At 33.7% G+C, this 25,186-nt stretch overlaps 1 protein-coding gene across 1 annotated transcript in view; it reads right to left on the reverse strand.

Annotated features, from left to right (window-relative positions):
* gnai1 (guanine nucleotide binding protein (G protein), alpha inhibiting activity polypeptide 1) overlaps window positions 1-23,198 on the reverse strand; it is a 35,470-nt gene extending 12,272 nt beyond the window's left edge. Inside the window, exons 1-4 of the mRNA XM_056455553.1 lie at window positions 22,780-23,198; window positions 2,599-2,641; window positions 2,374-2,515; window positions 1,450-1,607 (exon numbers count right to left, since the gene is read on the reverse strand). Coding sequence (XP_056311528.1) covers window positions 1,450-1,607; window positions 2,374-2,515; window positions 2,599-2,641; window positions 22,780-22,897 — 461 coding nt within the window. The 5' untranslated portion in view covers window positions 22,898-23,198. The remainder of the gene's footprint in view (window positions 1-1,449; window positions 1,608-2,373; window positions 2,516-2,598; window positions 2,642-22,779) is intronic.
* Window positions 23,199-25,186: the final 1,988 nt, after the last annotated feature.

Raw genomic sequence — 25,186 nt, forward strand, 5'->3', positions numbered from 1 at the left:
AGACCTTCTCAGAATATTTTAAGACCTCATCGCCACTTCAAGTTCTAATCAGTATCAAACCTTTAACTTAATAAACAGTTATAGTTAAATAAATCAATGGAGCACAACAATACAACAGAACTAAGATAAGCTCGGAAGAAACTAAGCTTGAAATAATATATTACGCAGTTGTTTTCAGCGACAGGCTTCAGCCACTTGCTTCAGTCACTAAACTTGTCTTTCACCAACCAGGAGTACGCAAATGAACATTTTCCCATTTTGCCGTATGTTTCGTTATGTTTCGTCTGCATGGTTTCGCTACATGTGGAGAGCGTCACATCACCTTCTCGCGTTTGTCGTAAATTACGTGAAATCATCCGGGCAGAGGAGCTTGGCCAGACACGCACCGGCCCAAACCAATCGCATAGATCGAGCACACCATTGTTAATATTAGGAGGAAAATAAATATATTTATGCTTTTTTGGCTTGAACAAAATTTAAGACCTCGTAATACCGCAATTTTTCTCATAATTTAATAATAATTTCTTAAAATAATGAATTTATCAACTTTTAATACTTTTTAAGACCCAGCGGACACCCTGCATCAGGTGTAAATGGCAAAAAAAGAGATAGACAGATTATTTGGGGTCAATATTAAAGATCCTGAAGTCTCAGTTTACAAACATTTATTTATTTATAATTTCCTTTGGGGTGATTTATCACCTAGCACTTTAACCTCACATAATTAAGTTAAAATCAATTTTCAACACACTTTGTGCTGTTACAACATTTGCAACTTGTGTGAATAAATGAACAATGTTTACACTCTCTCTGTGTTACCAAAAGCAAGAAATTTGTGTTTATTTGTCAGCAAAAGTTTACTGGTTGACTCAAGGCATTGCCTGGTGGACATTTGCCAGCCTTTTATGAAGAACTTTAGTTTTTACTTCTGCATTTCATGTTTATCCTCACCAATGGATAGTCAATAAGGACGGTATCAATAGAGGAACAATATGCAGCTGATGAAGTTACTGCATAGATCTGATAACTCACAGTATATTAGATCAACTTTTTGTCTCCAAGGATTATTTGCCTTCAGTTTCACCTGAAACACTTCTTTGTCAACCAATGTGGTTTTCGTGGTCAACCTATTTGGAATGGAGACTGCAAACACAGAGGCTTTTATGGTTTTTGGCATTCTTTTCATATCTACGTTTGTTTTTTGTTTTTCTGCACATTTTTGCAGCTGTGTATAACATACTGGCTTCTTTATACACCAAAGACTCATTTAGTCTTTGAAGTCTTGCATCCGAGAGCAATGTACTAAGAATATTCATTGACTTTTATTGAAAGTCTGATTTGCCAGTGGTGAAATAACCCTTGGTGATGATGGTGTGTAAGGTAAAGCAGAGGACATATGAGAGAAAGACAACAAAACCCGAGCGGTTAGAGGAAGACAGAGATACTCACTATGCTGCAGAGTCATTGAGCTGGTACTCTCTGGATCGACTGAAGCAGGCCTGTACTCCTCCATCTTTCCACAAGCGCTTTATCACTCCAGCCAGTTCTGCTGTCATGAAACCCTCCTCAGCGCTGCCCGCCAACACAAACAACTGCCTGGCATCATCCTGACACACAGAGAGAGCAGAACACATTTACATTTTTCATACAGCCATTGTCAAATACTCAATACTGTATTCATTTTTGTACATGCTATGTTTTATACATGCTAATATCTTGATTCTGGTATGGTATCACATATCTAAAAATGGATCTTTATTGAAAATTACAAACCAATGATTGTTTTAAGATGTTTTAAAGATAAATAATTATGGGGGAAAATAATAATCAAGATAATGAGAGAATCAATGGAACTGTAATTATCAACTGATTGATCTCAGCTTTCATTGGGTCAAAGACAACTGAGTGCTCAAGATAAATAAAAGGTCAAATCTATTCAAATTTAATTATAAAAATTCTTGTAAAATCATTTTAAATTTAATAATTACTTACAGTTAATAAAAATATTAAGTAATAGCATATTTCCTTACACCATGTGTGCACATTTTAATCATCATCATTTTCAAAAAGGTTATACATTAGTGTTTTTAAAAAAAAATACTGAATTAATGAAATCTCATTTGTGCAGTTGTCAAGATGGTTGAACTGGATGACATTTAAAAGGTCAAAACTACTTTCTTTTCAATAGCTGCATGCTTTTAATACAGATTCTTTCTTCTTCGTTATGATATCAAGACAGCTGTGTAACCCTGACCTTTTACAGAATTTTTATAAGACATTATTGCCATCATATGCTATAAGACAAAACACAGCAAAATGAGAATAGCCTGTGGGCGACACGACGCACACCAACAGACCAATCCTGTGACTCACCGCTCGTGCTGCGTCTCCGAAATCAATCTTGAGTCGCCCCATGGCACGAATGATGGCGATGATGGACTGAATCGTGTTGCTGTAGACAACAGCTTTGTACTGTTTGCACTCCTCCTCCGAGTAACCCGCCTCGTGGATGATTCTATATGCAGAGATATGAAAAACCCATAAATGATGTACAGCACAAAATGTAATTAAAGCAGAAAAGGAAAACAAAACACTTACTTCATTTGTTTGACTATCGTACTCTTCCCAGACTCCCCAGCACCTGTCAAAGAGCAGTTGCGTAAGAGTTAGCTTATCAGTCTACAAACAATGCAATTACCACCACAAGTGTCTAGATTTAATGACTTTCAAGAACAACATCTACTGTGATAATGTATTCACTGGTTGGAGACCCTGAAGACAAAACGGAAAAGACAAAAAAATATTCAAAAGCTTCTGACTGATTCAGTTTTGCTCTGTTTCTGAGAAGCTCCTGCGTGAATTTTTAAAACCCTGTAGAGCAATGTGCACAACAGCTGCCTCTTTAGTCATGGAAATACAAGATCTAAGAGACTGAACATTGTTGTACATAATTGTTTTAACACTATTCGTTACTGCATATGAATGTTTTAGCTAACAACACCCATCATCATTTTATTCCAAGCACATATGGCTTTCTATGTTTTATTAATAAGCTGTGAAAGTGTCAGCATGGACATTGCACAAAATATCTAATTTTGTATTCCATGTGGGGGGTAAAAACAAAGTCATAAGGGTTTAAAATGGCTGAGTAAATAAAACGAGTAGTAGATAAAATCAACACACCACACCTAGCGTAGTTATTGTGTGATAACAAATGTGCACTGCTGGTAAACCCTGTCAGCTATTGATTGGTTCAATAACGGTTTGACTTATAGAATCCAATTTAACCAGCTTAACTACTGGGTTATCATTCCCTAGTGCTGGGAAAGCTGTGTACATGCTGTCTTGATCTGTCTGGAAAACTCCAGGGACCTCAGTGCATTTGTCATACTGTTCAGACGGATTTAAGGGCAATTCATACAGTACCAAGGACATTGCTTTAAAAATGGATCTAAATTTAAAAGGATAGAGCTCACGTCAACAAATGTAATATTATCGATTAAAAAAAACAACTATAAAAATGAGTGAATGAATGATGTGAATGAACAGTCAATCAAAATCTATTCTCCTTTAAAGAGCAACAAACCGCATTACGTTATTTATAATAAACAGGAAGGTACCATTACTATGATTTTGTTTAGTTTCCAAAGCCTTTATTGAACTATATTACAACTGCTGAGAAAAACAGGTACACTTTTGGCCTTTTTATAGTCACCTCGTGTGACACAATGCATGGTTTTTGTCGATATGGTCTGTTTTGTGACATTTTTCCATCAAATCACACCAGAGTTTTTGCTAATGAACTGAGACGCATCTTTTCAGTGGTTCTCAGTGTGCTAGTTTGGTGTGCTCCAAGGTTCAGATGGCAGTATTCACAGTTTTTCAAATGAACTGCACTAACAATTGCAGCATGGTTTGTTTTAATTGAAGCAAACCTGCCAAGCGTGAACACATCCGTGCACAATCATGATGCATTCAAGTCATGTCGGATAAATCACATTTGCAAATTGGACTTCCATGAACGCCACCACACTTGTTATTAAAACCACTTTGAAAAACTTTGGCCATCAATGAGAAGCACTGCAGAATCAATGCATGCAAAAAAAACAAAACACGTTTTAAATGTGATAGGATTGTAATATAACAATTATTATATTAAGTATTTATATAATTATTATATTACGTATTTTATATGATTACTTAAAGTGGCTTCAAAAAAAATATTTTTTAAATGTTAACGCACAACACACAGCTGATGCAAACTATTTGTTATTCATATTCAATAAGCAAAGTTAGCAAACCCTGTATTTTCTTGTAATCTATCAAAAGAAAGTACACTGCCATCACATCTTCTGTGAACGTGACTTGAATGCATTGGATGTCATAATTATGACTTGCGAATTCATAAATACGAATGCATCATTAGGCTTCTCTATGTCTGTAAATAATTTCAGGTACAATTCTCTGTTTGTCCGACCGATGGCAGACTGAAGAAGTTGATTGCTTGAGTACAAAAATGTCATATTTCATGACTTTTAGTGCATTGACTACTCTTTAAAGCAGAAACGATTTGCTATGCTTTCTGATATCTTTGCTCATAATATGGTAATTTTACCCATTTTAAATGTCAAGGTGCTTTTAAAGAACTGCATTTGTACTAGACAATGTGAACAGGTCTTTATACATGATTAGAGCATATAATTATGTGAATTTAAGTGTGCATGCCCAAAGGCTTAGTGCCCGATCAAAGACCAGCATCTGATAAGCTTATTATGGGCAACAATGGAAACAATGACTGAGTGGATGGTGACCGATAAACTTGTTGAATATATGTTGAAATATTCCATTTCAGCTCCAATAAAATCAATTAATAGTACAGGAGGGTAATTGATCAACTACAACACGGAATGGAATAGCACATTAAATCAATTCAAATATTGTGTTTTTCTTTGTTCTTCCTTCATTCACACATAAATACACACATAGCAGTCAGCATTTCAAGTGGATGAAAAGACTTTCTCAAAATTGTCCTAAAACAAGAATGGTGATTGTTCAATAATTTTTAGACAACTTTGTGGAAATTTTTGATACACTTCAAATGTCAACTACTGTATGTATTTTTGGCACTACATTAGGGCTGCATGATATTGGAAAAAAAATTCACATTATAATATTTTTTTATAATAAAAATTTTAGCTTGATTGGGATGATTCTGCAGTGGGAATGCATCTCCATAAAATCTAATAAACAATCAATTTTTTAGGTCCCCGACACATTTTTGTTTGTCTATGCTATTTGCAGTGCATTTCTCTATTTGTTGTAAGTATTTTCAAGCATAAATACAATCAAGAAAAAGATACAATTAAAATAATGTGTTTTGTTGTTTACCGAGTCTAACAGTATTCAAGTACAGTAACTGAATGATAGTAATAATAAAAAAATAATCATAGTCAAGTACACAAATGGTACAATTTCTAATACTGGAATGCTTTTAAAGTCATTATACAATCACCGGCATCAAAAACACATACAAATGATAAATTATAATACAAACTGAACATTGCATACTGTATGTCCTGCGATGTGACTATTGGGAATGATCACATTGCAATATCGATGCTGAAATGATATATTGTGCAGCCCTACACTGCATTTATACTTACTGAACTACTTTATAACATTTTTAGAATTTTAGAATTTCACTGTATTATTCTGGCTTTTTTCACCCACAATAACAAGACAGGTGTATCACCTAAATGTATCATCATTCACAGACAGTTACACATACTGTTTTTTTTCATCATATTAATTAAACCTTAATTATTTCTGAAGTTGTTTCCTTAAATTGGGATTTTCAAAAATCCAAAAGTGATTTAAAATAATCTTTTGTATTAACAACATTGATCATTTTTCAAGAGTTTACACTTAAAGGAAGTAAGGTAAAATGAGCTATGGTTTATTGATGATTGCAGATGAGAGACCAGCCTCGATCAGTCATATCACATGTTCCTCTTGAAATTTGTTTATAAAACCTCACAAAGTGAATTTATCTAAATAATTTTTTTTTTAATTACTAGATGGTAAAAATGAGAGTTGTGACCATCAATGACCCGGATATGTTTTGTTCCCTCTTATCAGACTGTAAAATCAGCTCCTGCCAGGGAACACAAAACAGACGTTTTTAACCTCTAAAACATTATTACACCTGTAACGGAAGAATTCCGACAGGCTGTGGAGGAATATTAAAACCACTGAATCGGAAAATAGAGGTGTGTGTGTGTGTTTATAACAAGAAACTGTGTTATGAGCAGTGCTGGAAACCCTCCAGGGCTAATGCAACCTGGGAGAAATCTTAATAAAGCAATGGACAAACACAGAGAACGTGCCACTAGAGAAACAAGGTGCGAGCTGTTTTCTGTTCCTGAAAATGAACTGTGGAGGAGCTGTGAGCCGTAGCACAATTACACTCATCTAGCTTTTGTCCAATCTCTCACACACACATACGCATGCATTCACACACGCGCATGCTCCAGTCTCTCGTCGCATTGCCATAGCAACCGGCCCTGTTTCTGAGGACATGCTGCCAAAGCAAGCTCTGATACCTGATGGGTGCATGCCAGCGAAAAGCAGCTCCGCAGTGTATGGCTCATATGCATGCGTTCCAGTAATGCATGATAATCCCCATTTGTCATAGTAACTCGCTCTCGGCATCCTGCTGATTGTGCGCATGAAGAGTGTGTCATTTTACTGTGGCATATAAAGCTCTTCTTTCTCATTGTCGCTTCTGGCGGTCCATGTCAAGTCTTTGTATGGTCAAGGGTGTGGATGCAAATACGAGTCATTGCTGGTTAAAAGTGTAGTGATTTGTTGACATACGTGCACAAAACCATTTTGCGTGGAACTGTCATTTGTAAATATCTTATTTGATTATAGCTGTGCTGACTATGTTAAAAGATGAGAGGAAGCATTAAAAAGATTATCTTTAGAAGAACTTGGTTTGTCATTTACCTGTAGCTGCATGGTGCTAAAATCACAGGACACAAATATGCTATTTTAAAGAGATAGTTCACTTAAAATGAAAATGTACTCACTATTTAATCACCCAAAAGTGGTTCCAAACCATTGAGGTTTTTTTCCTTTGTCGAACACAAAATAAGATATTTTGAAGAATATAGGTTTGGAATCACTTTTATGGGTGAATAAATAGTGAGTAAATGAGTTTTCATCTTTTTTAAAATTTCTAATTTTGTTTTACAAGTCCAGCAATTGGTTTATAGACATCAGGTCAATAATATTATTTTCTTTACATATACATTTCACATAATGAACTGCAACGAAATCAAAACAATCCTTGAACATTCTCAAATGATTTATTAAACTATTCATTTTATCTAAACTCCTCCTTTCTGCAGGCCTACAGTACTTTGTGGTACATAATTAAATGTTAAACTGTAACTGTGTATTTCCAATACATCAACATTAGTAAGAGTATATTTATCAGAGTCAGAAATGAACAAAATTCCAACCAAAATGTACAAAAATTACGACTACTGAAATAACATTAAGTTGGTATAAAGTGCTAGAAAAATTGTTTTGTCGCAACTATAAATGCTTCTCTAATAACACACAAGTTGTGCCTCAAATCGCATACTTATGCACTATTCTACGCCATTTTGTAGTATAAATAGTGTAAGTTGTGCATTCACACTGAAAACTCTAAAAAGAATAAGTGGGCGGAGCTTTCAGGCATTGACGATGGATTACTTTATTTATTTTAGATTGTGAGAGCAAAATTCTCCTACAAGAGTGATTTATACCACCTCTCGAAGGTGAATGCGGTTATACTCATGGCAGGTATTATTTGGTAGTTTGGTCATTTATTTTCCTAATTTGGCAACCGTCAAATGTCATCAGAGAAACGGTTTGAATATCTGCTAAGTTACAAAACATTAGTGCTCCAGTTGGGATGACACTACATACATATACTATGCTGTTGAGTGTGTAAGTGCATAAGTACATTGTGCATAAGTGCATATTGTGTCATTTGGAACACTGCTACAGTGTTTAAAAGTGCACCAAGCCGAGTCTCAAAGCTCAATCACAGCCAATCAGCAGTAAGGGGTGTGTCGAGTAACTATAAGAGATATACAAATGGCATGTTTGTTTTGGTGCTTTCAAATATCAAAATCATCTGGTAAGATTCGCTTTTAAGGACAGGTCAGAGTAAAGCTGGCATTACTGATGTGTTACGTAGATCAATAAAAAATTAAATTTGTTAGTTTTAACAGACAGTACCTTTAATTGTTGTGCAGTCTGATCTTTATCATTTTACAGACCTTTTACGTTCACAAACAGCTACAAACTGCATGGCATTATTTGCAAAAAGCATAATAAAGGCGACTTTAAAAACAAAGATCAATCAGATTAATCAGCCGGTCTGATATTAACACTTAGAATTTTGTGTACTGAATAAGCCGAGTGCAATAAAACACCCAGCAAGACACAGTTAACAAACAACTTGTAAACTTACAAATTAGGTAACAGATGTGACACTGTGTGCAAACCTGCTGATAAGGCAAACTGAGGCGTGATAAACAAATATCAACAACTGCTCGAATTGAATTGGATCCTTAAAAACACAATGAAGCAAAACCACATCTATTTGAGATAAAAGTTAGAGACGACAAGACTTTGTAATGACAAAATATAACTGCAGACGCAAACATTTTCACAAAATGCGTCCACAAGGTGCTTCTGGCTTATCCCATTTAATAGTGAGTATACTTAATAGATCAATAAAAAGATCTAGTAATTTACTATCTAAGCTGCTGTGGAAGCTATTCTGAAAACCATTTGAGTAGTTTTATTATATATGTATATTCTATCTTCAATTCTGTCATAAGAAAAAAGGTATGTTGTTTCAAATAAACTTATATTAGTGCTAAATAATATTGCTGATTTAAATAAAGGCAGTTAATTTAGACACTATTTTCTACAGTTGAGCCACAGGAATCTGATGTTCTTTACCTCACAGATACATAGTTTTACATAAAGTAATGCTTCATGCATTTATTTGTTTTCCAGCATGTATTTAATTAGACCTTGACCATTTTTTTTTCTTTAACTCAGCAGTATATGTCGAATATAGTGTAAAACATTTATTGTGACATAAAACTGCTTATTTATTTTTCTCTTGAAAATATTCTCTTAATCTTTTTCTATATTATTACAAATAAAATCAGTGTTGATGGTACAAAAATAAGATCTTTCCTTCTTTTTTATTAATATGCATAAACTGCGTTTTACCTCAGGCATCGTTAAACGTGCATCTGCTCTTTTCAGGTCCTGTGTGATTTACGTAAGCCACTTAGCATGGAGAATGATCACAAGTGTATTTTTTTCTTTTGATTATTCCTCTAATCAAACATTTTATGAATAGCTTCGTCTTAATAATTCATAGCCGCAGGACTCCATCGATTGCCATCTACAAAGCTTCTTTGAGATTTGACGTGTTGACCGTTTCCTTTTTTTTTTTTTTTACTGACCTCTGAGGAAACATCTTCCAATTTTTGTACAGTTTGTAACCGATAACAGAGTTACATCACTAGCCTATCTGTGAAACACAACTCCAGCATGTCTCAACACATCCATGCCATGTGACAACTCTAATGCAATGCCTTGTCGCACTGCCCGCTCTTATTAGATTACAGCAAACACAAGCTCTGTATTATATTACACACTTCAAGCCCTTCTAATGAACCTCGCATGCACATGCATCTTGGTTTTGCAGGTGAGCAATCTGTTAGCAATTCAATTCAGAAATAATAATGGCAATTTCTCAGATGAAGTGTGTCATTTCTCTCATCAGTTGAATGTGTTTTTGACTTCCTTTGAAAATGGAAGCACAAAATGTTTCAGATCCAGTTTCAGACCCCATTTGCATGTGGACTGACAAAAATAATAAATCCTAATAGGGCTGCATGATATTGGAAAAATCTGACATTGTGATATTTTAATTTTCTGCAATATATTTTGCGCTATGAATATAATTTCAGCAGATTATTTGAATAGCTCTATTTGGGAAGATTTCATTCATTTAGACAGACTGTGATGATCAAGTCTTTTTCTTTGCAGGTCGTTTGCATAAATTATAATAAATTCCATGTAAATACAACAGAGCGAAAATACAAGTGAAATAAACTGCGTTTTATGTTTTTTTTTTTGGGGTGTAACAGTATTTAGGTTTAGCAATCAAACATTAACATGGTCATCCTTGTATAAAATATTTTAAAAGTAATAATATCTTAATCTTTTAATATTTAATTAATAATTTAATCCTGCAATTTGACTATTGCAGATACACACATTGTAATACCAGAGCCTTTTGGGTCAGTTGCTCTATTGGATTTTTCCATGATTTGATTATGGAATGTGTCTGAATATTTTTTAAGTTAAAACTTCAAATTATTTAAGTTTAGTTTTGTAAAAATTGCTAAAGTTGCATCATAATCTTGAGTTGAACATTACAAACCAATAGGTAATGTTATTAAAAGTATTCAGTGTTTATGAATTTATATTCTTGAAGTGTCATGCATATTTAGAAAAATATACCTTGTAAAATAAAGTAAAAATAGTCAAATAATATTAACAGTTTTTATTTAACTGTAAGAGACTGATAAATGCAACAGGAAAAACACAGGTTAAAGCTAATTTTGTTAATAAGTACAAATAAAATAAAATGGTAAAAAATGTTGAATAAAAAAATGGGTTAAAAAGGTATTAAAATGGTAAAAAAAAAAATTGTAAATGGTACAAATGGCAAAACAAAATAAACAAAAATATATTTAGCATTTTTAAAAGTAAAAGAAGTGTATCATTCTATAATTTACAACTGTAAACAGACATTCTCCAAATTCCCTGAAGGGTGCTTAATATTTCATTTAAATAATTATATTTATTCATTTATGGTTTCATGTTCAAGTTTTTTTTTTAATATTACTGTTTAAAACTTTTTCCCATTATTTTAAGGTCTTAAAATGTCTCTTAAGATTACCATGATGCTGTTTTGAGTTTGTGTGTGAAAACACAGGAAACTTTGACTCCTTTTATACAGCTTGTGAAAAAACTACTTAAGAAATAAGATTTTAACTACTTAAGATTTTTAAAACGATTCATTTAAATATTCAAAATATATTTAACATCAGTGTGTGCTAATGTATTTATCATTTTAATTATTTATTTATTTATTTATTTAGTAAATTAGTTATGCTGTTAAATTGACAGGTTTCTGTGTAAATATGCTTAATTTTTTACATTATTTTACTTTGTTTTTTCTCCTTTGCAGTCTATAAAACTTGTTTTAAATGTTAAATATGAAAGCCACTGCTTAAAAAACAAGTTGCCCCACCCCCAAACTCTCACCCGTGGATGAGCCGGAAGAAGTGAACTGTTTAAAACAAACAGAGCACTGTTTTGAAAGCACAACAGACACACTTTATTTACATTCTTTACAAGTCAACCCACAAATAACTCACTTATGACCGTGTCTGCACATCATACGAGGAAAATAAATATTAAATCTGAAGGCACAGTCTACAGTAGCTACTCTATGTCTTGCAGGAACTCTTCTTTGTAAACATTTGACCTGGCATGGACATGGATGAGCAGACACCTGTAATTTAGAGACTCTTTCTGGAGGAGGAGTGGAGAGGACACGTTATTTTAATTATATCTCACCACTGAGGTTTGAAGCCCGGAGGGACTTATCAATGTACCCATATAGACATAGACACACACAGACGCATTCACAAGAGCATTTCTGAAACAAAGAGTCTTTTAGATGACCCGAGATGAACAGTTTGTTCCTCTGCAGCCCAATAAAATCATGATGCGCACACTAATTTGGGCACATAAACTCTTAATGATGATTAACAATCTCATTTGGTATTCCCAAAACATCTTCTAATGAATCCACATCTGACTAAACACACTGAGTCATCAAACACCTGATGCCTTTTTTTTTTATTTTGCTTTCACAGGGTTTTGAATTCATTAACCTTAAAGCTAAACGTGATCCCTTTTGAGTTACACTGGATATTTAATGAGAAAGAAAATGTAGGATGGGACTCGATTAGGTCCAGAATTGAACAGAAAGTCATTTAGAGAGACTGGATTACTTACAGCTGTAGCTTAGGATGTCTAAATGGGATTCTGTGTACTGTAATTAATCACAGTTTTCTGAAATCAATCATGTAGGAGCGATCAATCGCTATTAATCACACCTAATGATGAAACTTGTGATCATAAATATAGAGATGTCCTGAGCCATCTCAAGGGTCGATACTGGGGACGATCTACAGTTTTGTTTCAACTGATTGGTATCAACTCTCTTATGCCAGATCCATTATTTTACAACATCTGTCATGCAGGTCACATTCACTAGGTAGTGGGAAGTGCACCTTCAGCCACAAATGAAGGGAAAAGAAACATATCCCAGAATAAATGACTCCCTAGAATTATTTAAACATATTTTATGTTAAGATACATTCTATAAGTGGTTCTAGTACTACATAATTCTTTAAGATAAAAAATATCATCAAGGCTAATATCATGATATGAATATGGATATCAGATATGGATACCATGTAATTAGTAAATTATTAATTAAAATGAATTTGTTTAATTCCTTTAAAAATAAATATATATTTTTATTTAATATTTTAAACATTTGATGTTTTTTTTTAAATAAATACATTTTCTATCATACAACAATATCATGTTGAAGCTGTACAATATTTATTTACCTATTTTTATCATTATTTATTTTTTACATGTCAAGCAGTACACATAACTCTAATGTATTGTGTATTTACTGAGTGCCATAGCCATTTGCTCTTGGTAAACATTATTTTAGAGTTAAAATTAAGAAAGAAAAAAAAGAATGGTAACCGAGGCTATCTGTCGCTAATTTTCTTTAAAACAACCCTTGTGTGCTTGGCAAAAGAAATTAAATTAACACAAGAGTAAATTGTGACAGATTTTTTTATTTTATTTTTCATTTTACGTGAACTGGGGCTCGATGATATTTAGGAAAAACTGACAATGCAATATTATGTGGTTCTGCAATTTATGTATTACAATATGAAAACAATTCCACCAGGTAACCTAAAAAGCTGTATATGTAGATATAAATCCTTATTTCACAGTTATTGAGATAGCTTTGTATGGGAGTACATCAGCATAAAATATAATACATAAATTGCAAGCATAGATAAATACAAAAGAACCATGATGCAAATTAAATAACATTTTAACATTGCTTTAAGTTTGGAGATTGAGGGACAGAAATAATCAAATGTAAAAGATACAGATAATTAATATCTGTAAAAATCTACAAGTCCTATTGTTTTTTTATTGTTTTTTATTATGTTTATCCAGTAACAGGCCTTAAACCAATCAAATTATATGAATTTGATTATAACACTTTGCAATTAATCCACAAACCATGTGTTGTGAGCTATTGTGCTTGGTCAGATTTGATCTCTACTTGACATTGCACATTCTGCACTGTGACTATCCTTTACCCTTTTTAATTTTTTTGCAGACTCTAAAAGGCATCACAGCAATGCCACAGGTGCAGGACACCCATATGGTGTAGTACTTTGTGATGGTAATTTATTGACGTGCACTGTGAACTTTCACTTTTGATAACGTCACTGGAATGTGAACGGTGTGCACATCGAAGCCACTTTAAAAACCCTCAAAGCATGACGTGCTGAAAGACCTCTGTGCTTTGACTCACACACTTACACACACAATAGCTCAAAAACACCACTATACGCTAACCAAAGCCAAATGACCAAGTCAAAAAAAGCTTTTTTCATGATATATTACACACTAAACACTCATCAACTCCTTGTGTTTTTCATTAACATTTATTCCTACCAGTCACAATTGTAAATGTCTTTTTTTCTCAATCCTGGAAGCTCTAGAACAGTGGTTGCCAACCTTTTTTTAATATTGTAAAGCCCCCCATCCCCCCCCCCCCCCCCTTCACATTTAATGATATTATCGCTCATATAAGTTTGCAGTAGGTATGACAAAAATGTTGTTTTCAAACAAACAGTATTTTAAATATCTATGTTTATGCACAAATAATAGCCTAATGTAAAATATAAAAGCAAAACATCAGTAGGCTATTGTATTGGGTACATCTTGGGTATTGGGGATGAGTCGTCTGAAAATGTCTTATTAATTTGGAAGGCCTCATGCATTCGTTAGCAAGAACTTTGGTGCAGATAATCCACTGTGGCTGGTTCAGGGACTCTTTGCTTCAAGAAAATTGAATAAAACCATAGTTCAGGTAACTATCTTGGTATTTCCTGCACTTCGTGTTTCCAGTATTGCTATTGCTAAGTTTCCATCCACCTATTTTTATGAGTATTTTGGATATGTGCATGAAATATCGGTGGATGGAAACGGAAATATGCGCATACATAACTGAGTAGGATAAACTTTTTATTCGATAAGAAAATATGCGCATAAACTTCGATGGAAACACTTAGCGAACAAATTCCAGTATGCGCATTAAAAAAGATCATGTGATTTTGTTATAAGTGATCATGTGATGATGAAAATGTGTGTGAATGGACAAACCAGCTGGCTGAGCTCATAGAAAACATCTGAAATGTTGTTTTGGTCATTCTAAAACGCCTTAACTGGTTCAGTTACAGTATTAGTGTTATTATTAATGACCTCCAGAATCAAGAGCATCTGTGCTTCAAACGCCACCACGTGTTCACTGCGTGTCAGGATTGCCTTCTGAGGCGCAAGTCATTTATTAAATGAAGAAAAGATTGACGCAGCTTCTTTTATCACAGTAAATTCTGTTTTTACTTTTGATATTTGGCGTCAGTTAATCAGGAAGTGACGATTTTGTTCACTTTGACTCATTGGATAGAAACACTGCTTTATTCGCATGTGTTTTATGCGATAATCCAGTTTTGTGCAAAAAGTTAATTAGCATTTTTGGATAGAAACATAGCTAGTGAGACTCTTGTGGCGAACGAATTACAAATTTGTCAATTTTTTGGTCAGCCAGGGTATAAAGTGAAGTAAGGCAAAATGATCATTCTCCTAATTGTCCACTGCTAAAAAATGTTTAAAATATGACTTGACCCCCAAACCGCTGAAGTGTTGGCTTTAAGCAAGGAACTCAACTTTTAAACAAAAGATAGATTGTGTTGATTGAAATGTATTAATTTCAGATGATCATTTTACATACTTCCTGCTCGCACATTTAATATTTGTCTCAAATTGCACACTTATTCTCTATTTTACATCATTTTGTAGTTTGAATAGTATTTGTAGAACTTTAAAAAACAGGATGGTGAACATATTTAACTTGTAAACAGACTCAGAAGTGTGGAATATTGAACATTGCACTCAATGATCAGCTCCGCTCACGCAATGGAAAGAGAGGAGCTGTCAAAGTTGCATTACTTTTTAATTATTTATTTTAGACTAAGCAAGCAAAATTAGACTATTATGCCACCTACTGATGCCGAATGTGATTATACTTATGACAGGTGATATTTGGTATATGGTAAATTACTTCACAAATGTGTCAAACATTACATTTTCGACTGGGAAACTACAGAAGATGTAAACTTTGTTCATTTGTTAATTATCACAATTGTGGCTGGTGAAATAACACTTGTTTTAATTGAAAACAACTAAATTGCAATCCTATTCTTCTGGTGTTTTCAACCCATCACTATTGTGACCAAGTATAAAACCTAGTTTAACCAACAAAATATTAAAGGTGACATGAAGATTGTGAATTAAAAAGGTCTGAGAAGTAAAATAGATATTTTCAGATTGCAAGAAACTTTTTAGTATTAAACAGGATAAATAAGTTGACGCTGATGGTGCCTAGTTGTCAGTGTCAACATAGTTATGGAGCTTTCTTTGTGTCCTCTCCTTCTCTCTCCAACTTAACTTCCTGTCAATATAGTCCTACCATAATAAAGACAAAATTGGCAAAAATAAATCTTAAACAAAAATGGAAATGGAGATATTCAAAGGTAAGGTTTCAGTCAGTGTGGGTATAAGTGCTCAACAGAGAGATGGTCTGAGGTTTTTTCATGGTTTACAGGCATTAGTGCTGCTACATTAGGCTCAGTCAGTTAGTTTTCATCCCCACAGGTCCACACACACACACACACACACACACACACACACACACACACACACACACACACACACACACACACACACACACACACACACACACACACACCTCTGCTGAGACCAGCTGTCCAGCAATCAGTTGTGTTATTATCACACACGAGCCTCGGGTTATGATCTGCAATACACCACACCCTGACCTCTATGATGCACAAACATCAGACATTTCCTGACAAAAGCTGATACAAAGACCATATATCATGGAAATCAACTCAAAACGCCACATGTAAAAGGGAGACTGTGATGATGATAGACTGATATTTATATATAAAGTTAAAGTCAGAATTATCAGCCCCCCTTTTTAAATATTTCCCAAATGATGTTTAACAGAGCAAGGAAGTTTTCACAGTATGTCTAATAATATTTTTTTCTTCTGGGGAAAGTCTTATTTGTTTTATTTCGGGTAGAAAAACCATTTAAAGACCATTTTAGGGTCAATATTATTATGTTTACAATTGTGTTGAAATTTTTTCTCCGTTAAACAAAAATTGGGGGAAAAAATTAACAGGGCGCTAATAATTCAGGGGGGCTAATAATTCTGACTTCAACTGTATAAATAAATATATATATAAAATCTATATTAATATGGCTATATAACAGATGAAACAAAATTACAATGGATGAAGTGTTTTTCAAAAATGTCACATAAATAAATTGCTCTGGTTTCAACAAATTTGTGCAAATTTCATCTGGTGACATTAATTCACTGTATCATTTAGCAGATGATATACAGATGATAAATATAGTCAATATTATTCCATATTATTAAGATATTATTGTTTTATATATAAACAAAGTTTTATTTTGTTATCATTAAATGAAAATTACATTATTTTACACAGCCCCTTACCTAATTTGAACATAAATATATGCTAAAACATTCATAGACAGCCATGTCAAAGGGAGCTTTAGTTTTATGATACCCGACTAAAAACATTATCCTGCTTATCACAGAAACTTGCCTAATATGTAGACAATACTAATTTTGTTATTTAATTGCTTTAGCAATCCAAAAACAAGAGATTAATCTATGTATAATATATTCACTGTAAATTGACTTAATAAAATAAACTGTAAATATTCAATTATAATTAAATTAAAATTTTTATTGAATTAGGTAATTTAAAAAAGTGTACATTTGAGCTGAAATTTTAGCTGAAAGCAGGCAATATTGAGAATATTTGAAAATAAATATATATTTTTAAATACTATTGTAAATACATAAATTAAGAAATAGATTCATTCACCATCAACCACTTTTAAATCTCAATATGGACATTGACATTACAATAGGACTGTGCAATTAATCTAAATTCAGTTTCGATTTGAATTTTGGCTTTTAACCATTAAAAAAAAAAACATTAATCGAGATAAAAACGATTATTGCATCATATACCGCCCCCTTTCCAGTTGTACACATTTGTTGCTCTGCAAAGCTCATGTGAAAATTATTAAAAGCATGTACTGCAATGTAATTTTTGCGGCAAGGGATGCGCATCATTCATTGATGTACATTCAAATCATTCATGTTTTTTAAAGCGCGAAAGAGATTGCATGCAGTTGTGTGTATGCGCTCAGCCTCAGCGAAGAGCAGAGGACATACAACTAAAGTCATCTTAATGCGAGCACTTTAATGGTCGAATATATGCAAATTTGTTTCGAAATGCAGTGTTTAGTGTTATTCATAGTAAACCTCATTTATGTAATAAACAAACAAGTTGAGAATCAAAAGACACGTAAAAGTGAAACCATAAATCAGAACCGTACTCCTCTTAAAGTGACAGCGCGCAATTTTCCTGCTGCCGACTGTTTTTATTATTATTAATCAGAGCACTCACCGCTCTTGAAGGACTTTTGTGGCTATAATTAACAAATAAGTTTTTATTACAGTAAAGATGCTCAAAGCACAGTTTATTTCATATTTTTATTCTATTGTATTTATTTCCCTTATCTTATTTACAGGGAGAAAAATAACTGTGTATATATATATATATATATGTATATATATAGTTGAAGTCAGAACTATTAGCCCTCCTGAATTATTAGCGGCCCTTTTTCCTCCTCAATTTCTAATTAACACAAAGAGGATTTTTTTTAACCCATTTCTAAAGATAATAATTTTAATAACTCATTTCTATTCATTAATTTATTTTATATTTGCTATGATGACAGTACATCATATTTTACTACATATTTTTCAAGATACAAGCATTCAGCTTAAAATGCAATTTAGAGGCTTAATTATGTTAATTAAGCAAGTTAGGGTAATTAAGCAAGTCATTGTATAACAGTAGTTTCTTCTGCAGACAATCCAAAAAATATATATTCCTTAAAGGGTTTAATAATATTGATCTTAAAATAGTTTTAAAATATTTAAACCTGCTTTTATTCTAGTCAAAACAAAACAAAAAAGACTTTCACCAAAAGAAAAAAATATTATAGGAAATACTGCAAAAAATTCCTTGCTCTGTTAAACATCATTTAGGAAATATTTAAAAACAAAAATTCACAGGAGGGTGAATAATTTTGACTTATACTGTATATCATTGTGAATAAACGTGATTACAGTTATGACCAAAATAATCGTAAATATGATTTTTCCCATAATCAAGCAGCCCTACATTACAAGAAAATCATCTTTACTTCAACACCCATCTCTTGGAAGTTGTTGCAAATGTATAATGCAACATAAATCTACATTATTACCCTCAAAAAAATGTAATATCTGGCTTAAAAAAATAAAAACTCCACTTTTTTCTAATAGATTCGATGTCAAATATTATTGGATCGTATCGCTTATTGAAATGCTCATATTACAGCCAAACATTCATCACACTGAGCGCTTGTATCAGCGGGTGAGTGTTTTGGCTGCTAAACCACCAGTCCCTGATCCAGGTCAGTTTGAGGTGCACACATCAAGTCACTAAAGCCTCCATGTGCTGGTCATTTCAGCAAAGCAAAGAGCCACTCCATATTTAATGATCTGCCTGTGTGTGAGTGTGTGTGAGTGTGTGTGTGTGTGTGTGTGTGTGTGTGTGTGTGTGTGTGTGTGTGTGTGTGTGTGTGTGTGTGTGTGTGTGTGTGTGTGTGTGTGTGCGTGTGCGTGTGTGTGTGTGTGTTCGAGCAGACTCTATTGGTGCCACTGCTGTTATGGGTAATTTGAACACATTGAGTTTGTGGGTCTGTGTGCGTCTGCGTGTTGCCTAGAAACGAGTGGCAGTATTTGAGATAGCATCTAGCTAACATCTCAGCGGCGGGTACTGAGGTCAAGATGACTGCGAACATTATGGCTTAAAAAAATGCAACAGACACCCAGGGAGAAACACCCGGCAGAAATGAGCACATCTCCTTTGACAATGAATATTTATTAATATTGATTATATTAATTAATATTGACTATATATTGGTGATTTTTTTTAGTAATGTATTAGTAATATATTAAAATTTAAATGTGCTACAAAACAATTACTCTAATAAATGAAAAGCTTTTATCTTTAAATACCAAACAATATTTATGTCTGAATTTGTGACAATAAGATGGCAATAAGAGATGGAAAAAAATAGTTGCTTCATTTGTTTAATTTGATTCTATGCCAGCCTGTCTGATGGTCTTATTTCGCTACTGATAATACTGCTATTTCATCCTCAATTCCTTTCAGTAAACTGATATAAAAGGGAAAACTAGTGTTTAATAACAATAAATGATTTATGAATAAGGTCTGAGTAATAGTTGTGGATCAAGTTGAATAGATAGATTTAAGGCATTTTAAGACCTTTTTAAAACCATGAAGAATAAAATTTCACTTACATAGGGCTACGCAACATGCTAAGGATTTTTTAATGGCCCAGCAGAAAAAAAAAAATCTAATTAGTCATTTCTTCGCCACATATTTTAAATAATGTGTCAAAACAAGCAGAACTTAGGTGTATACATACATTTTTGTTCAATGTGACTTCCGGGTGCTCCGGTTTCCCCCACAAGTCCAAAGACATGCGGTACAGGTGAATTGGGTAGGCTAAAATTGTCCATAGTGTATGAGTGTGAATGATTAAACATATGCTGGATAAGTTGGCGGTTCATTCTATTGTGGCGACCCCAGATTAATAAAGGGACTAAGCCGAACAGAAAATGAATGAATGAATGTTGGTGAATGGATGCGTTTTGGATCGATTGGGTAGCTTTACATTACCAAAGGAAAATTAAGACCCATTTAAAATGATTTAAGACATACAAGACACCATTTCAGTGAATTTAAGACTTTTTAAGGCCTAAAAATTTTGTTTTGAAATTTAAGACATTTTGGACTTTTTAAGACCCTTTGGATACCCTGATAATGTTCACCTCATTGTTATCTAGATATGGGTATTGGCACTGACATTAAAAATATCAATTGTATATCGGTGCAAATGCGTTGTGAATTATTTTAATATATACAATCCATTAAGCCAAACAAAGCCCCAATTGTAATTTTAAGATGTATTTTGTAAATATTAAATTTACTTTAGGCCTGAAACTAATTTTCAATACATAAAATATTAATATAAATATAATATTACATATTATAAATGTAGTAATAATAATAATAATAATAATACAATAATGAATATATTTATTATTTAATTTTTTTTTACTCAACTGTTAAATTTATTATTTTTAAAAATACTATACTACATAAACTGTTTTATGCAATTTTTAAGAAATAAATGTTATTTCTAAAATTACTCAGACTGTAAATTTTGAATTTAATATCTAAAATACTAAATATTTACAACTTTTTATACTCAAGTCCTAAATCTTTTCATCGTAAGCTTTGAAAAAATAATATACATGAAAAAATATTAAATATTGTCAAATTATTTTATATTTATTCCTATTTTTTTCCAAATTCAGACTTTAACTCTTTGTAGTCAAAGATAAATCTTATGTATGTTAACTACATATATATTTTTTACATATCTGTCATATAGGCCTGTCACAATAATCAATATATCGACTTGCTGCACAACACATGGACGTGACCTCAATCATTTTTGGTGATACAATATATATCGGCCATACATAGAAACCAATTCTATCAACATTTTAGCTGAGGATAAGTGTTTTCACATTCTGATTCCAATGCCTAATTATTAAATTGTTAAAATTACTATAATTAAATGAAATATTCTTAAGAATAAAATATTATGGGTTCTTTGGAAGAGTGCACTTGCATTATGATGCTATAATATTGTAATTCTGGGAATATATAATGAGAGGCGTAAAATGGTCTTAAAATTATAATAATATTGTTTGTCGCATTTTATTTTGGTGCAATATATGGTACAACTAAAAATAAATATCGCAACAGGGCTTATGTCATAAAAAATAAAAAAAAACAATATTAAAGTGGCCTGAAAGTCTCACAATAATCTTTCTTTGTCAAAATTCTAGAAGTTGGATAGTTATGGGTAGAGTTTAGATTAGTCTTGCCTTGATCTATCATAAACCAGATCATGCTGAACATTTCAAATGTTATTTATGTAATCTATCATTCATTTACGTGTTTGTTAGCGGAAACGCAGTTACATCGTGATCAAATGTACATCATTTCACAATAACAGCAAAATGAAGCAACAGGTCGCCATCATCAAACCCCTCCTACATAAAAAAGCATCATCAGCACAGCAGCTCATCATCAACATACCCTTCAAAAGATGCATTTCCGCTCATTTAAAGCTCTTCTTTTGGTTTCCAGCGTATCACAGTGTGCGTATGTGGGTTTGTTTTCAGTGCATTGCGACAGTTCTCTTTCACAGCTGTTACTTCAGGCCAGTTTATTGGGACAATCAATATTTCCAGCTTCAGTACAAATGTTCTGCTTTAATTAATAGTGCATAATAGAACATTTTAATTAACATTTTGTTTTAAAAAAAAATCAGAGACAACAATTTAATAAGATAATTATGTGTGTATTGATTAGACAATATGATTTAGCCTACATGTAAATGATAGTATGCAGTCAGAAAAAAACTGTATTGCAAAACAAAGCATTGTTTTGTCATGACTAGCTGGTTAAAATCACATCCTGTTGCTTCCTTACAGAAATAATAATTTATATTTGTGTTTTTGTGTACAAATTCAGAGAAAGCCTTGTCAGTTTAATATTTATGTATTTATATTTTTGTTTTTACAATTCTCATCTTCACTGCTGTGACTGTGTGCCAGTTTATTGGGACAATCAATAGGCTGATTTTTCAATTCCAATTTTCATCTTTAATAAATAGTGTATTATAGTGTACTCGTGAAGAGCTGAAATGTTGACCATTTCGACAGGTTTAAAGTTATGGTATATAAAAAGAGCAATAAATGCCCCAAAGTAACTGGTTGAGTAATGGATGGCCATCAAAAGACCAACAATACCCCACAAACTTTCCGTTACAGTTTTGATGATAGTAACAACAGTGTAACACTCTTTCAGCTACCGTGTGACACAGTTGTAACAAAGAAACAGCGCAGTTTAGGCCTCTCATTTATGTTTAATTGTTTCTTACCAAGCAGCAGGAGTTTGACCTCTCTGGCCGCTTTCTCTCCGTCATCTCTCAGGTTTCTGTCGATCATTTTACTCCTCTCCACCGCCGCTTTATCCTCCGTGCTTAACGTACAGCCCATCCTTCACGACGATCCGAACCGTTCAATGAAACGCACAGTATTCAACATGCACCAGCTCCCTCTCCGGAAAACCACACGCCCTTCTTTGAGAAAAAAAAAGCAACAGCCGAGCGCTAAAGAGGGTCTTGAAAACCAAAAGACGGAGCTTAATGTCTGGCCCTTGCTTTGTTCGATAAAGACTAGTCCTTTAGTCGCCCTTTTTTAACCGTAAATCCCGTTTATGGGATGAAAAAAGGATCCGTTAAAACGTAGCGATCCGTTCGCCAGCGCTTCAGTGTCCACGGGCTCGCGCGGCTTCCTGTTCTCGTGCATGAGCAGGCAGGCGCGTTCGCGATGAGAGGCGGGGGCGCGCGCTCAGCATCATCGGCTGTAGGACATGAATGATGCAGGGCGACGTGGCCGGTCTGAGTGTACACTGTGAATGAGCGATGCTTAATTTATATGGGTTTATCTTACTCTTGAAAAAAATATTTTGTAAATATCTGAAATTAAATCATATCAATTAAACAATTCTGGATGTGAAAATTTTAAGGATTTTTTCGCTCGCAAGATCTAAATTACTTGATAATTTATTCTCCTCATTCTTGTCATCCAAGATGTTAATTTTGGTGGCGCAGTGGGTAGTGCTGTCGCCTCACAGCAAGAAGGTCGCTGGTCCGAGCCTCGGCTGGGTCACTTGGCGTTTCTGTGTGGAGTTTGCATGTTCTCCCTGTGTTTGCGTGCGTTTCCTCCAGGTGCTCCGGTTTGCCCCACAAGTCCAAAGACATGCTTTATAGGTGAATTGGGTTAGCTAAATTGTGTGTGTGTGTGTTTGTGTGTGTGTTTGTGTGTGTGTGTGTGTGTGTGTGTGCGTGTGCGTGTGTGTGTGTGCGTGTGTGTGTGTGCGTGTGCGTGTGCGTGTGCGTGTGCGTGTGCGTGTGTGTGTGTGTGTGTGTGTGTGTGTGTGTGTGTGAATGAGTGTATGGGTTTCCCAGTGAGTGGTTGCAGCTGGAAGGCCATCTGCAGTGTAAAACATATGCTGAATAAGTTGGCGGTTTGTTCTGCTGTGGCGACCCCTGATTAATAATGGGACTAAGCCGAAAAGAAAATGAATGAATTAATGAACTTCCAAACTGCTGGTTTCTCCAACAGTATCTGGATGCAGCCTTTATGATGCAAGCTGAGATTGAGACAAGCTGAGACACAATGCACTCAATGGAGCTAGTGATGTCACTGTGAGGGTAGGGTTAGTTTTAACAAGCTTGAATCCCAGATCTAAACCCAAACAAACTTTTTTTAAGTAAGTGATTTCATATGACTATTGTTTATAGACTGTAATTAATTAAATCCCTTTAATAATGCATTGAAACCATTAGATTATGTATTTGATGTATTATTCCTCAAAGTTATTTATTTATTTTAAAAAATCTGCAATGAACTAACATTTTAAGAATTGTTTTATTGATTGACATGTCATTTACAGTTATATGCTTAATCCTATGAAGCCAACAGTATCATAATGTAAGAAACTTTAAAAACCTTGATTGAAATTTAGTTTAAAAACCTGTCGTACACAGTATTTTTTTAACAAAGTTATTTAGATTTTATTTAAAACTTATCCACTCTCTGGTTGTGCATATCTGTGTCTTTGTGGTAAAATCTGTAATGATTTTTACACAGTAATTATTTAGTAATTAATGACTTTTGTGTTAATAATATGAAAAAAAACTTGTTTTTAAGAGCAGTGAAATATAAAGTGAACCTGTAGTCTGGTGATCTATAACTAGTGTCTATTAGAATACTAATTAGTGTACTGTATAAGGGTGACATGGTGGCTCAGTGGTTAGCATGATGACTTCACAGCAAGAGGGTTGCTAGTTTGAGCCCCGGCTGGGTGAGTTGGCATTTCTGTGTGGAGTTTACTTGGTCTCCCCGTGCTCATGTGGGTGTCCTCCGGGTGCTCCTGTTTCTCCCACAGTCCAAAGACATGCACTATAGGTGAATTGAATAAACTAAATTGGCCATAGTTTATGTGGATGAATGAGTGCGAATGGATGTTTCCCAGTTCTGGGTTATAGAAGGGCATCTGCTGTGTAAAACATATGCTGGATAAGTTGACAGTTAATTCCACTGTGTCAACCCCTGATGAATAAAGGGACTAGGTCGAAGGAAAATGAATGAATGAATAATTAGGATATATGCAAATATATGGGCCCTTGTGATGTCATATATGCCACTTTTATCCAAACAAGTTATTTTTAGAGCTTGATTAAATAAATGCATTTCATATCAAGACAATTTTAAGCTTTA

This window comes from Danio aesculapii, chromosome 4 (assembly GCF_903798145.1).
Source record: "Danio aesculapii chromosome 4, fDanAes4.1, whole genome shotgun sequence".
NCBI lineage: Eukaryota > Metazoa > Chordata > Actinopteri > Cypriniformes > Danionidae > Danio > Danio aesculapii.